The sequence below is a fragment of the Hirundo rustica genome, chromosome 1, assembly GCF_015227805.2.
Source record: "Hirundo rustica isolate bHirRus1 chromosome 1, bHirRus1.pri.v3, whole genome shotgun sequence".
NCBI classification, from domain to species: domain Eukaryota; kingdom Metazoa; phylum Chordata; class Aves; order Passeriformes; family Hirundinidae; genus Hirundo; species Hirundo rustica.
In genome coordinates, this window is record NC_053450.1 from 152453018 (window position 1) to 152470089 (window position 17072).

Here is a 17072-nt window from a genome sequence, read left to right on the forward strand (position 1 = left end):
GGCTCAAATATATACGTCTATAAGCAAAGGAAAAACAGGAGAAAGGAACCCTAAACCTCAAAGGCAGTGGGAGGGAAGGATTGAAATGAAATACTCCTAAAATAGACCAAATCCCTGGCAGGGAAGACTCAAAATCATAACCTGGCACAAAGCATTTGGACCAATTTCTGGATATTCTTGTTGCTATCTGCTTACTGTAGAGAGGAAAGCAATTCAGACCCCTAACCCAGGGAGATAAATAAGCCTACAAAATTAGGTGAGAGGAATCTGGGCCCAGCTTCCTGGAGAGTCTGATGTATTCCTGATGTATTCATGACACTTGGAAAGGATGCTGATGTTCTGTTGCCAGCCTTAAATGTGGTGAACCTTGAAAGAAGCATTTTTACATAAAACTTCCATATCAAGCCAGGGCCTCCTTTACAAAAACCATTTATTTTTACAAAGAGGGGTTATAAATAATGTAATAGAGACATTGCACCTCAACTACTAACCTACAGATCTCCTCCTGAGTAAGAGGGAATCAGTCAGTGAGGTCAAAGGGGATGATTCATCTTTGTCTCCTTCTAAAGCAGGTGTCCAAAAGAGACCAGAGATTTGTGGTCAGATGATAAACACCTATTTCCTTTAATTGGTTATAAAATTAGTCTAGACAACCATCTCTCTTTAAAATGTCTGGATTATAAATTTAGATAAATTCAGACAATATCCAACCATGGATATTTTTTAGTCTTTAGTGTACTGATTTTCACTGCATCCCCCCAGAAGTAAAGGATTGTTTTAAGCCCCGTTTTACCATGGACAAGGGGAACTTTGGTTATTGTCATCAGTGATGCTGTTGTGGAGGAGACCTCAAAGGGATCAGCTGCCATGGCAACTGCACAAGGCCTGGGAGGAGCTTTCAGAGCCTGAGGAGCCCATGCTGGCAGAGGTTCTCAGCTATCAGCACCTGCGTGAGGTCAATCAAAGCCACCCTGGGCCTGTCTGTCACCACCACTGGCGCTGCAGGGAAGATGGAGTTGAAAAAAAGCTGTCCAAAGATGAAGAGTTGCCGCTTTTCTTCATTTCTTTGAAAGCTTGGGGATTGTCTGCAGGGGCTCTGTGAGGTCTACTCAAAATAGGAGGAACACATAGAGTCTCCAACCCCACTTCAGAGCACTCAAAAGTGCTGTCTAAGTGTGCTCAGGTGAGCTGAAGAGCTCCAGGACTGGAGGTGTTTCCAACCCAAACCACAGCCTGTCAGTTTTAGGTGCCCCACATGAACAGGGTGAAGGCCTGATGGCTAAAACATAGCAGACTTCACAAGGAGGACACAGAAAGGGGGAAACTGCTCTCCTCCTCTTGGCTGGTTTCAATTTTCTCGTTCTGGGTGGGCTTTCAGAGCCCTGGGCTGTAGCACTGCTATTGAGAAACTGTGGTCTGGCAGCAAACAATCCCCTCTCACCACAGCTTTGTCCATGAAACAAACTCCACTACAAGTTTATGAGCACCAGCCTGGAAAACAGTTTTGCAATTTCCTCTCTGGTGCCTTTTCAGGGGAATCCTGAACCTGGAAATGTGGCTTATCCATTGAGCCCTTCTAGAAGGCAGAGATTGGGAAAATCAGAGCAGAGGAGTTCTTTCTTTGGTTGTTTTCTCAACTATCTGTAATCTGTGTTGCTGCCATGGTGATTTTAGGTCATAGCTTGGACTCAGTGATCTCAGAGTGATTTCCATCCTAATTGATGCCGTGATTCGGTGATTTAAGACAAGCAACTGCTTGTCTTAGTAGATTTCTAAGGTACGGTTGGGAGAAAGCCACACCAGTTTCTTCTGATTTTGAATCACTGATTTGTTTCAATATACATGATAATGTCTTTTACACTTAGGAGGAGTCAGACTGAACCTAATGAAACAAAGAATACGGGGGAATAGAACTGGAGAAAGAGAAGCGAGAACACCCAATGAAAGGGGAATTAAGGACAGCACTGCCATGAAGAACATGATCATCATGAATGATTTGGAGATGAGAATGAGAACAATGGGGTTAAACAACAGTGCAGAGGGTTTCTGGAGGAGTCTCTCATTATGAAGCAGTAGCTCCACCACCTCTCTGCCAGTTTCATGATGGGGTTTGGTCAGGCTATAAAATGACTTGAATGACACAGTTATACGGAATAGCACAGCCAGGATGGACGGACTCAGTCACAAACTGCAGCAGCCTGGAGTGCTGACCATCATCTCCTTCTCACCAAACTGACCTCCCTGGCTCACTGAACCCCCCTGGGAAAACAGGAACACTGGAGAGCCGTGCCATGGTGCTGTACTTTTCTGGAAGTTCGCTATTTACAAACCTATCACAGTTCCACCTGGAGTGGCAGAGGGATCCTTGCTCCCGATTCTGGATGGGAGGGAGGATATGATGCACACTCAAAGGCAAATCCATGTGCCAGAGCCCATGCAAGGGGGAGCCACCAACTCTGAAAGACTCACACCTAGTCTTGGCCAATTATCACACAATCACTGAATGGTTTGGATTGGAAGAGACCCTAAAATTCATCTCATTCCAAGCCCCTACCAAGGACAGGGACACCTTCCACTGGACCAGAATGCTCCAAGCCCCATCCAGTTACTGGATCCATTATTTATGCTTCCAATACAGACAGTGAAGAAACAGAGACAATTCCCCTGAGGATGGCACTTAGACATGAATGGAATGGAACAGCCTTTGCCCCTCTGGGTACAAACCCAGCTTAACAGAATGCTGGGCACCTCAGACAAGTGGTTTAAGTAACACGTGAATTGTCAGACCATTGTCATGGGAAACTGTCCTAGGAAGACCTGAGATCAGAGGGATCTTGCTGCTCAAATGCTCCTTTCTCCCCAGATGTCACCGAATGCTGAGATACTGCCAGAGAAAATTTTTCCTCCTTACTTCTGCAGTGATATTTTGGTTTTTCTTTTCTCAGCAGTGAAAGTGTGAAGAGATACTTACTCAGCCAGTGAAGCCAGATTAGATTTATCATTTGTGCTTCAAGCCAATCAAGTCAAAAAGAGCCACCTGGAGATAAAGACGTGAGTCTAAACAAGTAGCTGGCTTTTGTCATATAGAGACAGGGTAAAAAAAATAACAAAAATGCTGTCTGCTTGTACAGCTGGAGCCATTCCTAACAGACTGGACACATGGAAATGGGCTCTGCACTTTCAAGGGTGAGGGCAAAGCATTTTTTAATGACAGAATAGTTAACTGCAGTTAGTACGTGATCAGAGTGCAAGCAGAAATCATTAAGGTCAAATTTATATCTTGTACTTGAACTCAGAAACAAAATTCTAGGTTAACTTAATGTAAGGAATGAAACAACTGGCTGTGGCTGCTGTAATAATGTGTTAAAAGACACCAAAAAAAGCTATTGCGCAGTGGAAGAGTAAAAGAAAAGAAGAATGCAAAATATCATCAATCAAACATGGTTGTTAATCTCTGCAAGAGCAGCCTCCTCTATTTATTAAGCATTCCTAGAGTACCATGCCCCAGAGTCAGCATCAGCACATTTATGACCTGAAATTGCCAGCACTGGCCTGTAACAGCCCAAGGATGCTCCAGGCTGTCATCAGTTGTTGGAGCTCCACAAGGAGTCTTGGGAGCACAAATTATCAGCCTCACTTCTGCAGAACTTGAGGACCAAAACTATCCCTGCTCTGAGCACAGAGCTGGGTGCCTCTTTTGACCCTTGGTCTGTCTTTTTTTTTTTTTTTTTTTTGCAAATAGATCCTCTTTGAGAATTACCCTTTCCATCTCTTCCTGCTTTGTGCCCAGTGAATAATCACAGTTTCTGAGCATGTGGTCAAATCAGGTTTGCCAACATTATTTGTGCCTAGAGTGTGGGCACTGCTTTGGAACAGTCAAGAACAATGATTCGGATAATGGGATGAAAGGAAATCAGTGGGTGACAGTTTTTCTCTTCTGACTGGATCACCTAACCAGGGGACTTGGCAAACTTTTAGATCATATTAAATAAAAAATATTGTTAGAAACGTCTCTTCCGCCTCCTCCCCAGCAGAATAACAAAAAGAATGAAAGAGATGGAGAGAAGGGTGAAAGCATTTAGAGAAGGTTTTCTGTTGACAAGATAGACATCAGCTTTGTACTGACACTGGCTGCTGGCTAATTTCTTGCAGCCATCAACTAGAAATGAGCTGAGAAAAGAGCTTTGAGGAACCTTAAAAATCAGTTTTTGGAAGAAACGTCGTGTGTCATTAGCAGAGAAGAAGTTGTTTTGATCCACTTACACAGAACAAAGGGGCCCATTCACCTGGGGCTTTTTGACATAATAATAATAAAATATAATAGTTATGTAGGTGTCTGATAAGAAGTGCAGGAATAAATGAGCTGCCACGGTAATGGAAGCTGGAATTAGGACTATTGGGATGCCAGCCATCCTCTGTCCCCAGGGGACACTCCTCACCTGGAAATGCTGACAAGTGAGGGCCAGACAGACAAGCAGGTCCTCTCTGTCTGTAGAATAATCACAGAATACCAGAATGGTTTGGGTTGGAAGGGATCTTAAAAATCATCTCATTCCACCCTCCTGACACAGGCAGGGACACCTTCCACTATCCCAGGCTGCTCCAAGCCCCATCCAACCTGGCCTTGAGCACTTCCAAGGATGGCACATCCACAGCTTCTCTGGGCATCCTGTGCCAGGGCCTCACCACCCTCACAGGGAAGGATTTCTTCCTAATACCCAATCTCTATATTCATGGTGTTCAGTAGACTGTGACTGATCAAGGTCTTTGCTCAAATACCACCTTTTATTCTCAGAAATCCTGATAAGAAGGCAAATTAATTAAATGAGTAAGATTTACATAGATCTCCATGTATTAAAACAGAATGATTTTTTACTTCTCTAAAAACAGGTTGCAGTGGTGAATTCAAAGTCTTCCACCTACATTTAAGCATCTTTTGTGCTTTGTTTCATATCCTTGCGCTGCAGCTGGAGGTGACTGGAGAATAACTTTGGACTTTAAACCTCTGTGAACAGCAGTGCAAACTGTGGAAGGCTGATGAAGATTGAATTGATCTTTTTGCAAGTTACAGATGAACAAAAGGGACTTTCAAGCAACGTCCAGATCAGCAAAACGGATCTTTAAATCCCAAGGCATTGGTCTCACTGTGCCTGACTCTGCAGTTCCATGAGATTTTTGAAGTCCTGGTCTCTCCCTGCATCCAGCAGAGACTTAGTAAAGCCTAAGGTATTGGCAACACCTCACCAAAAAGAAAAACTAAAATAGGTCAGTTGAAATCTGCCCTCATTTGTGTGAATCGCTGCCTGTAAATGAAGCTGAAGGTGATAAGCTCAGCTGTTTATGTGCATTTATTAGGTGTTTAAGATTTGGGGTGGGGGAAAATCCCATCCATTACTTAACAGAACTTAAATAAATGTAAGGTGATGCCTTAAACTGTACTTTTAAAAGTCTTCCAAAGGTTCAGGGTGTCCCTCGGGGAGGAGGGATGGCAAATGCTGTATTTAACGGTAAATGCTGTGAAGCAGCTGTTGGTCAAACCTCTCCAGGTCCTTGGAGGGATTTAACACAGAGTGGTTTGAAGCAAAGACACAGAGTGGTCTAAGCACAGAGATCCCTGGGCTGACAGACCTGTGGATCTGCAGGTGAGGAGCAGAGAGACAGGCATGTCTTCATCCATGTTTAATAAATAAACTACAGCACCTGTGCCCTACTCTGCCGGTGTGGCTTTGCAAGGCTCCCACAGACCCAGCCCCTCAGGCCAAGGGTGCTCATGTTACCATCACACAAAATACTGAGCTGAACATCCCCAGAAAGATGCCATGATCAGCAGCTAATCCTCCCCAGGTCAGGAAGGGATGTAGTCAAAACAACCTGCAGGGCTCAGAGGAAACAAAAACAAAGCTTGGGTAAGAATGTTGGTTTTTGTTCCAACAGGTAACCTACATCACACCACTGTTTATGTAACATTGGTATGGGGTTGTTTATCTGCCTAATAAAATTATCCTGCTTAATTAGTTTGCATTCTCCTTTTTTTTTTTTCTTTTCTTTCCCCCCTCTGTTTTTCCCCAGGGTCTTTAGCAGCAATTCTTTACAATGTGAGGATATTTTCACAGCACCTGCCAGCCTGGGAGGTCAAGGTTTATTTCTAAGACCGCAGCAGTGCAATTTTGGCTTCTTGAACTGTTATCGTAAATAACAGTTCAAGAAGCTGCAACAAACAATTCTGACTGGTCATAAAGATCTGTCACACATCTTTGTGTGGAAACAAATGCTGCTCCTTTCTTCTGGGCCACAAAGGACCAGAACTACCCACAGCAGAGGGAGGCCATGGGTGCACCCAGCCCGCCTCGAGCTCCTGTGGTTTTGTTGTGGGGTGCTCTGGAGTCACCCTCACATCAGCAGCGGTGTAATGAGGAGGAAAACGGGATGGGGAAGGACCCCCAGAGCAGATGGAATTGAACTTTAGCCCTCTAGCCCACCTCCATATTCATATTTATTTAGAGATTTTAAGGAATGTTTAATACACGTCCTCTGGGCTGGGGATGAATCATGTGGAGCCTGCCTGTGCTGATGGGCAGGGGATGAGTGACCATTCCAGGGGTGACTCAGAGCTGGCAGTTCTAATGAACAGCCTCCCAAGATGATCAGATCAAAGGAAGCCACTTTGAGCTTAATAGATTTTGAGAGACAGATGGTGCTTGGCTAAAGGGTCAACAGAAAAAAAAAAAAATTAAACATATTTATCCTTGCCTCGCACCTTGTTGTGAGAATAATTTACAGTGGCATCTGATCTATTCCTCTCTGATGATGTTTTCTCTCTAAGCCAGCTATTTGCTTGCCATTTTAAATGTCAGTTCATAGACTGGTCAGATAATACTGAATCTGAGTCCTGAGCTAAGAATTCAGGCTCTAAAAGGATGTTTTCAGACTCAGGTCTGGCTGGTTATTCATCCATCCAGGATATGGATAGAAATGAAGGACAGGCATTTTATTATGGACACTGAACTCATGAACTATAGAATAATTAAAATTGGAAGGGACATGAAAAGGCCTCTGGTCCCATGCCATGATCAGAGCACATTCAGCACAGTGGTTTTATCCAGTTTTGAGATTATGTCAGGATCTTAGCAAGTCGTTTTGAGCACAAACAAGGACAGAGATGTCAAAACACCTTGGAGCCTCTCTTCCAGTGCTTAGAGCTCCTCACTATTACATCTTTTCTTCCCTGTTTAATCAGGATTTGCCTTGCTCCCTTCATTCAGCTTCAGAGTGGAGCTTGCTCTTCCCTGAGCAGCCCCTCATCATCACCATCCCTTTGCAGATGTGGGTTGTTCTCAAACACTGTCACCTCCATTCCCAGCTCTGGGGTGGCTGTGTTGGGATCTCCCATCATGCCTGGTAAGGTTTCCAAGGACCACAGAACTCTCTGAGGGATCTGGTGGTAACTGGAAATTGCATGAAGCACCAAGTAACAAGGATAAGTGATCTCCGGAGGCAGGGGTTCTTCTTCCTCCCTTATCCTCTGGTTTCCACCATCATTGCTGAGGTAGCAGGAGTGGAGCCAGCCCTATTTGGAATATGAAACACTATAAATGCACTCTCTGCCTCTCCCTGAAGTACTTGAGTTTGGCTCAGGAGAAAACCATCACTGTTAAGAAGGTCTGGCTAAAAGGTGGACACGACACCAGTTAAGGGTGGAAGATCCATCTTCCTCTAAAGAAGCTTTGTCTGGAATCAGTCAAAGGTAGAAGAGAAATTCTGGGAGTGCTGTACCCATCTTCCCCTGAGCAGGAGGTGCACACTAAAGAACTGAAAAGGAAAAACTGACCTGCAGTGAAGATTGTCCAGCAGGAGTTGTGTGGGAATGCATTCCTCCAGCACAGTTTCAAGCCATTCACAGAATCACAGAATCATTGAATGACCTGGCTTGGAAGGAACATTAAATCTCATCCAATCCCACTCCTGCCATGGGCAGGGACACCTTCCACTATCCCAGGTTGCTCCAAGCCCCGTCCAACCTGGCCTTGGATACTGCCAGGGATCCAGGGGCAGCCACAGCTTCTCTGGGCACCCTGTACCAAGGCCTGACCACCCTCACAGGGAACAATTCCTTCCTAATATCCCATCCAAACCTGTCCTCTGTCAGTTGAAGCCATTGCCCCTTGTCCTGTCACTACATGCTCTTGTAAAGTCTATCTATCCTTGTTCCGATAAAACCCATCCTAACCCTATTTTTTTTTTTTAATCCAGTGTTATCTGAAATTAAATTCAGTCTTATGATCTGTAAATTGACTGAAAAAAATCTGGAGGAGCATCTTGTTTTTTCTACAGTCGCTGAAGAAGAAGCTCACAACCTGAATCCACTCTTCTGAAGTGGCATTCAATGTAAATGCATACAGATTTTTCATTATGCCAGTTTCATAACATCTCAAGTTCTCAGAAGCCTCTCATTGTCAATTTTCTTGGAAGTCCAGAGATGCTCTTTTCGACTTGAATTAAATGAAATTTGCATATTTTTGCCCTCTAGTGTTTCTCTACGGCCAAAAACCGAAAACTCTTTTTCCATAAAATCTCTAAACAAATTAATGAGTCGAGTGCCAACGGCCCCTTGTGTCCATCCATGGCACACACACTTCATTCAAAACAGCTTCACAACTTTTCAGAAGCAATAAAACATAAAAAGCTGTAAACTTTTAATCTAAATTGCCTCTTCTCCGTGGATTCACTGCAATCATTTGTGTATAAGGTGTTGGCTTGGAAAGAGGGAAGGGAACAGAGCTCAGAGCTGGGGAAGGGGCTGGAGCAGAAATCTGATGAGGGAGCTGGGAAAGGGGCTCAGCCTGGAGAAAAGGAGGCTCAGGGGAGACCTTCTGGCTTTGCACAACTCCTGACAGGAGGGGACAGCCAGGGGGGGATTGGCCTCTGCTCCAATGTCAGAAGCGATAGGACAAGGGGAAATGGCCTCAAATTGCAGCAGGGGAGGTTTAGATTGGATATCTGGAACAATTTCTTCACTGAAAGGGTGGTCAGGCATTGAAACAAGCTGACAAAGTGGTGGGATCCCCATCCCTGGAAGTGTTCAAAAACTGTAGGTGGGACTATGGTTTAATGGTAGAACTTGATGATCTTAGATTGGTTCTTTGATTTACTGACATTTTCATCTCCAGCTGGGGGGCCTGACACGCCCTCTCTCACTGCAGCCAAAAAAGCCAGTCCAGGAGCTGTGTGAAACACTCTTCTGTGGAAATGAGGGCACGGGAGGTGACCGCATACCCACGTCAAATGTCACTCAAAAACGAAAGGTGCCACCAACGAAAGGTTGGATCTTAAGGCGTGTTGATTTAAACCAATGGAAGTTACAGAGGGAAAACCCTCAGCTGTTTCATTCCCACAGAGAACTCAAAGGGACAGAACCTTCATAGAAGAGAATCCCAGAATCCCAAAATACCTCAGCTTGGAAGGGATCCAGAAGGATCATCGAGCCCAAGCCTTGCCAGCTCTGTCAGCAAACTCTTCTCTGGAACAACCTCTCACATCCTGGGTATTTTCAAGATGCTGATTTTGGTCTTTAAACCCAGTTTTAGTCGTACAGAGGTTTTGAAGCTACACAGACTGCAGTGCTCAGATACTGTGGGAACTGGACTAAGGGGTACAGCATCAAGCTACCAGAGCCAGTAGAATTTTCCTCTTTATTTTCAGTCCATGCAGGTTTGTCAGGACACGTGGTTCCATTTCCTGTGACTCCATCAAAATGCAGCCTTGAGTAATTATTTCTGCCATTTGCTCAGATTCCAGTAACTGCTGTTAATGCTTCCCCTGTACCCAAACCAAGTGATTTTCACATCAGATTGAGAAACGGTCTCAACATTTACTAAATCTCTCTGCAAAAATCTCTACGTGCACTTTAAAATACAGGCAGTAAATTCATTGCACAATTTCCTTTCCTCATAAAGGGCTGGGGTTAATTGTAGCCTCTCCTTATTCTGAGAACATTCAAAACTGTGCAAAGGCTGCCTCCAATTCCAGCCCTGAGAGGGAAGGAATTTTGTATGGGTCCCTTAGCGGCTCCTGAAAACATCACCTCTGCTGCTTTATTTCCTATTACTCTCTTTCTTCCTCAAAAATACTTCCTGATGAGAAAACTCAGTGAAATCACATACTGAGCCTCAGGAAAAAAAAACAAATTGGGCTTTTTAATGTGGTTACCTAGGGAGTAGAACATCCCTACAGGCGTTTTTTCACACCTGGGGAACCCACATTGGTGATTCCTCCGTCTTCCACTAAATATAGAGGCTTTTTGTCCCACGGCAAAAGGAAACACATAAATTGTGAAGGGACAAGTCTCTTGGACATGAAGCACCCACTGAACACCTCTTGAAGGATATTTTGGGGTTTTTCCTGAGGGTAACCCATAATTTTTGAGCTCTGCTACAGACAGTTACCGGCAGTTTTTAAATACCCAGCGGGATGTGTACCAAATATGGGGTGGGAGAGAGGCAGCTGAGATCACAGCATTATTCAAGCTTAAACTGATGGATTTTCCAGGCTTTTCGCTTGTGTCATCATTCAGAGCAAGCCTGGCACCGTGGGGGATGAGTAACCTGATAAAGACCATTACAGGCATTTAAAGAACCCAGCTCTGCTCTAACTGGAAAACCTGAAGTATTTAAAACCTTCTGAGACAGTTATCAGCCCATCTACCACAGAGACAGGAACATCAGGCTCACTGAGGAGATAATAACAAGGCTTCAGTGATATCTAGGAAACTTTCAGGCTACTGAAAGGCTGCTCCTCACGGGTTATTTTCCCTTTTTTGAGCAAAATCTGGTACCTCATGGGGATTGAGTGGCACTGCCTTCATCACCACTCCTAGTAGGGATGCCTGGCTGGGAGCAGCTCAGTTTTTGGAACAGTGCACTGTAAAATGCAAATCTGTGTTCTGGACAGTACGATTACACACCCAGAAAACTCTAAATATTCACTGAGTTTGTATATTTTTTCACTGTGCTGAGGCTAGCAAAGAACAGGCAATTTTATCCTTTAAAAGCTTTATGATATTCCAAAAAAACCTTCTCACACTACATTAAGACGAGCCCAAAGGTTTTTTTTTTTTTTTTTTTTTCACAGTTTTGAAATAGACTATTGTAGTATTTGGGGGTTTGGACTTATGTTTTACCTCAAATAAGCAGTCAAAGAGTTGCCACAGTTTAGTCAGTCAAGTGGAAGTTGCACAGTAGATGTCAAAAAATGCTACAGGGAGGCACTTCCCTCCCAAATTCTGCTTTTGTGGGTGCCCACATGGCAGCAGGGTGTGTGGGCATGCAGGGGAGAGCCAGCCCAGACTGCCAGCAAAGACAGGAGCTGCTCAGGTGAGCAGGTGGAGGTGCCTCTTGCAGACTAACCTGAAGAAAAGCTTAAAAAGCAAAAAGGATGAACTGACTGGCTTGAATTACTGACACGGAGCTATTTGAGAAGCCCCACTTGGTTTTCCCACTTCCCAGTCAGATGTGAATCTTCTCCAGATCCTGCATCAGCTGGTGAGAGCCACAGAGATGCCTCAGATCCGCTGCAGCCTCCCCAGCAGCACCAGAGAGCTGAGTTTAGGGAAATGAATCAACAGCCCAAGCTGGGTGTCTCAACCTTGGACTGACTCCCTCAGAAATGCCCCTTCCCACTGTGACAGCAGTGTGACACAGCTGGAAGATCAGTCCTGGGATCATTCCAGATCTCCCAGTAGATTGTTATCAAGGCTCAGAAGTGCATGAGGTGGAAAATCCTCCTTTGCCAGGCTCGATTATGTCTGAACTCTGATCAAAGTTACAGGAGATGGGAAGCTGGCTCATGGCTTTGGACAGACAGCTTCAGGCTGCTGTAGGGAAGGGGATATTTGGATATTTCTCCCATTAAAAAGAGCTGGGAGAATTCCAGAACAGCCAAAAGAGTGAAAACCTGCTGTGAACAGCCAACAGCTCCAAGTCTGAGCGCCACAAAATGGAAGTGGGGTGACAGAAAGTCCCGACTGGCTACGGGATCACATGGCCTGAGCTCCAGCCCCTGAAGGTCACTGGGACACCAGAGGAAATTAAAAAGGAAAACAGACTTTAAAAAAGCCTGCTGTCTTCAGGAAGATTCTCCTTCTGCTCTAACAGTGCAGACCTGATGAATATTACAAGTAGAATCACAGAATATCCCGAGTTGGAAGGGACCCACAAGGATCATCCAGTCCAAGTCCTGCACAGACACCCCAACAATCCCACCCTGTGCATCCCTGGGAGTGTTGTCCAAACTCTCCTGGAGCCCTGACAGCTTTGGGGCTGTGCCCATTCCCTGGGCAGTGCCAGCACCCTCCGGGTAAAAAACCTTTCCTGATCTCCAACCCGAACCTCCCCTGACACAGCCTGAGGTAAATGTAGTTCTACAGGCACCTGTATTTTGGAGGAAGGTTTAAACTCCCTATTTTTTAAGAGGCAAATGGAATGGTGACAATTCATGGATGGAAAGTTGGAAAGAGAGCTGAGAACTCTGCTGCCAGGATATAAGAGTGGCATGTGCTTAACGTGAGAAAACTGAGCTGCTGCTTGTCAACACCACCTCAGAGTTCATGAGGAAGAGGGAAAGTTACTAATGTAAAATGAAACAAAAAAAATACAATAAAAAAAGAAAATAAAATTTTAAAAATAAAATAAAATATTTTAGATGAAATACTGCTGCTTTGAAGCCATGCCCGTCCTTTCTCATAGCCCACAATGAAATTAAGGAGCAGCACAAACAAAGTTTATACCAATACAGCAGGAATAATGAAATATGGAATTAATTTCTGCAGAGACTAAAATTTTAGCTGGACAAAGAGGACACACTTTAATGCAGGTCAGTGAGACACCGACAATGTAAGCAGAGGAAAGATTTAAATCTCACACCTTGGGGTGGAAATCAAACACTGAGGGATATTAGTGAATCACTTCTTGCTTGAGTAGCAGTACCTCATATTAATTCTGATTTTAGTCTGTTTTCAACCCTCTTTTCTGAACGCAAGAGGCACTGATCACCCAGAGACAGTGACCCACACGGACAAACTCACTCAGCTCAGCACGGCACTATAGAAATGGGTGGTCTGCAGCATTTCCTTAACAAGAGCCCAGCTCAGAAGCTATGCCCAGAAATCGTATTTTAATTAGTGAGAAACTTCAAAGAAGTCTTAAGATGAAGAACAGAAATTTTATAAGCTGACAAAACTTCTTTCCCTCTGCCCCTATCTCACAGGTAATAGTCTGAAATTGATAAAGTTTTGAGGACAAAGGCTGGGAAATTCAGGTGCACGTTCAGAGCCTTCTACATGAGAATGATGGAACTGTGACCCCCAGAAAAAAAAAAAACCATCTCAGGCCTCTGTAATCAGGCACTCAAACAAATTCCTCCTCCCAAGGGTGAATTACTTACCTCACCATTCAAGAAGCAGTAAAATACTGACACAAAGAAACCCTGGAAAGAAGAGAAAGCTGTAATTATTAGGTGAACATTTTAACACTCCCACTGACAGAGGGGATTGTCCCTGCAGCTGGGCTAGAACATCTCTACAGCATCCACCTCTGAGAGCCCTCAGAGGAGCTGTCCCACGGCTGGGAGCTCCGGGGGGACACCCCAGGCACTCACAGGGGGTGTTAAACGGCTTTAGATGCTCTCAGGAGGGCAAATGCATCGTCAGATTGCTAAAATTCACCTCAGAGCTCAAAGGTGGAATCTGCTGGCAGCAGTGACTGCAAAGGTTGGAATTCCCCTGAGTGGAGCTCTGCCCATTTTGTTTATAGAGCTGCAATTATTGTCACCACGAAGGAGAGTCTCCCTGTGCTTCCTTTCTCACACACATCTTCACAGAACTAATGAGCAGTGCAGCATTTGTTTGAGACACTGAGCAACAGCAGATGAAAAATACAGTCAATTTTAGGGAATGAAAAGTGTGGAATTACTTCACAGGTAAAGGCTGAGGTTCCTTCCTTCACAGGTTAAAAGGGACATGTTTTATTTGGGATGTTCAGCTGTGATTTCTGGTGGGATGCAATCAGTAAAAGCAGTAACCCAGCCCTAGACTTGGCTTGCCAGCTGTGCGTTTGTATTGGTATTCTGGGTTTTAGAGCACTTGTTCCTGCATCCAGGAAGTAAAAACATCAATGTCAAACAAACTCCCACCCCAGTTCAAGAGGTAAAGCTGTAGAACACACCTGGGCAGAAAGGAGTGACTAAAGATCCTTCAGGATGTTCAGGTGCTTTTGGGCTTGTGTCAGATTCACAGAGTTGGGGTAATTCCACATCTCCATCCTGCCAGAACTCCAGTTAAACTCAGGGGAGGGAGGAGATGGGGCTGATAACTCAGGGAATGCACCAGAGCAGGCTGGGCAACACAGCTCAGGGGTGCCTAAACACTGTCTCTTTCCTCCCAGTTAAATTCCTGAGTTCCACCAAAGGTTTGTTCAGTGACCCATGAATGATCTCTGAAGGGAATATATCAGGAATTTCTCCAAAAGCAGCTGGTTAGTGTTTTGTTGCCTTCCTATGGGAGTGTTTGCTTCAACTTTCTTTTTAATCAGCTGGTTCTAAACGTATACTCAGCATGTCTTTTTTTTTTTTTTTTTTTTTTAAATCAGAGAAAATAGTTAAAATAAATTCCTGACATCCCTTTGAAAAAAAAAAAATAAATCACCACATTACGTAACTTCTAATATCAATTAAAATTTGGGCTGTTGGCTGCACAGAACGGTCCATAAACTTGTCTGGAGACTCCTACAGCCTGCACAGAACAGCAAGTCCAGCAGGCAGGAGCTGCTTCCCTTTGGTTTGGCAACGCTGAGTCCGAGTGTGAGCCCAGGGTGTGCTCTGGGAACAGAGAGGCACCTCGGGAGGGGGATCCCTCACCCTCTCTCAGGCAGTGGAACGAAACATCTTCTCTCTCTCTGTTGATTTTATGTGAGGAGCTGAACACAGCGCTGAGTTAGGGGAGATGAATCCCTCCAGTCCACACTTGAGAGGATTTTCCACTCCACCTGACACACTTGTACACCTCTTACTCATGTGTGAATCAAACTGAGCTATTTGCAGCTAATAATTCTACCACAGAGTTCAAGTTTCATGGCTGAAAAGCTTCATGCCTCAAGTTTCATGGCTGAAAAGCACCGAGCATCCTTTCAGCTGATTCAGCTGTAAGCCTGCTCTCTTACCTGGAAAGACTGAAGGAAGGAATTGAAATAGATGAAAACGATCTGGGAAATGTCATCCTCACCAGGGTTGACAAAGAAAAGCATGTAGGTGATGCCAAGCAGAGGCAGGAGAACCAGCGTGGCCTTGACTGCCTTCCTGTGGGCAGGGAACAGAAAACAAGTGATCAGGGGGAAGAACAACCGTGTTGGGAGTGGAAAGGAGGAGCAGGGAAAGAGTGACAGGCTCCCTGCCTGAGCAGTGCCTGGGGAAAGTGTCCTGGGAAAGCCTTGGAATCCTGCTGCTCCCCACACTCCGAGCTCCAGGGGGTGAATGGGAACCTTATCTACATCCCTCTCTTTCACTCTCTCCCTCTTTTTCTCCACTATCAGCGAGGCTTGAAGCGTTGGGACAGCCTGCAGGTTTGGTGAGTGATTTCTTGCACCTCCGGGAGATGTGACCAGCGCCCAGCTCAGCTGAGACCCGCTCTGTGCCCATCATGGGTGTCTTAGGAATCACAAATCCCAAAGCAGGTGGTGAACCAGGAAGCATGAGTGATTAACAGAATTATTAGGGGCTAATCCCTATTATTGGTGCTGTAACAGCATTCTGGGGTGTCAGCTGAGAGCAGCATCTCACTGTATCAGACACTGTGCAAACACAAAGGCCAAATTTGGCCAAGTCTGCACGGATCTCTGAATAATGCCCTAACAGGTAGATAAAGACAGGCAGGGGAGCACAAAAGCAGTGGCAGGATAAAGTGGCAGCCTTAATGAACCAGCTGCCACCCGAATTAAAACCTGCTTAGCAAAGGGCTGCACTGCTCTCGAGAATCAAGGCTTGCCCCCGGCCTTGCTGGAATTCTAAAGGTTTCCATTTAGGCTGTGGGAAAGACAATTCCCTCAGAGAAACAATGGCAGCTGCTGTAGATTGATTCACTCTAATGTCTCTAATGCTCCCCTGCAAGCTGCAGAAGGGATAAAAATGTACTGTGGTTTGAATCAGGGCTTTTCCAGGCCAGTTTTAGTTTTATGGCACGGGGTTTGAGCATGAAAAAGGGCTATTTTTCCCTTCAACTCTCAGGAAATGTGCAGAGAAGGGTCTGAACAACAGATCACCAACAAAACCCTGACAGGAGTAAAAGGAAGGAATCAGGCAAAACAACAAAGCCCATTACTGCAGCAAAACTGCCTCCAAAGTCAAGAGCAGCCTGATTCGAGGACATCAAGATGCAACTGAGCTTGAGATGCTGAGATTTTATCCAGAGATGAGTCAGAGTGACTGATCTCACTCCACAAAAGCTGTGCCATTTCCTACTGCAAGGACCTGCTAGTCCATAAGCCCTCTACATATACTGCAAGATACTGAAACGACAAGAGAAGGGCACTCAGCATCTCCTGGTGTCTGAGAAATTGCTTTTAGACTGTTAAGGTTCACCTAAGCCCACCCTGGTGTCTGAAGGGGTCAGGCCACCTTCCCTCCACCCTGGTGTTTGTGGGGTCATGCTGGGTATGGGAACTGATTTACCTGAGAAAAACCCAAATGAAGATACTGATCAGTTGAGGATCAGTTCTGTGGTGCAAGCCAGTGAGTGGTTACAATAATTCTGGCACCAGCTGAAAGGAAGGGGCACACTCACCCCCAGTTCCCCTCCCTTACATTGTAAATGGAGCATTACATACCTGTATGCACACATTTATCACAGAATCCCCAAATGGTTTGGGTTGGAAGGTTAAAGATCAACCAGTTCCAAACCCTGCCATGGGCAGGGACACCTTCCACTATCCCAGGCTGCTCCAAGCCCTGTCCAGCCTGGCCTTGGACACTTCCAGGGATCCAGGCGCAGCCACAGCTTCTCTGGGCAGCCTGTGCCAGGGTCTGACCAC

General features: G+C 45.1%; 1 protein-coding gene across 3 annotated transcripts in view; it reads right to left on the reverse strand.

Moving 5' to 3' along the window:
* Positions 1-17072, reverse strand: part of CRHR2 (corticotropin releasing hormone receptor 2) — a 138205-nt gene that overhangs the window by 2225 nt on the left and 118908 nt on the right. For all 3 annotated transcript variants that reach the window (XM_040062418.1, XM_040062425.2, XM_040062435.1), the window contains 2 exons: positions 15210-15345; positions 13438-13479 (listed from right to left, as the gene is read on the reverse strand). In XM_040062418.1, the coding sequence (XP_039918352.1) occupies positions 13438-13479; positions 15210-15345 (178 nt within the window). The remainder of the gene's footprint in view (positions 1-13437; positions 13480-15209; positions 15346-17072) is intronic.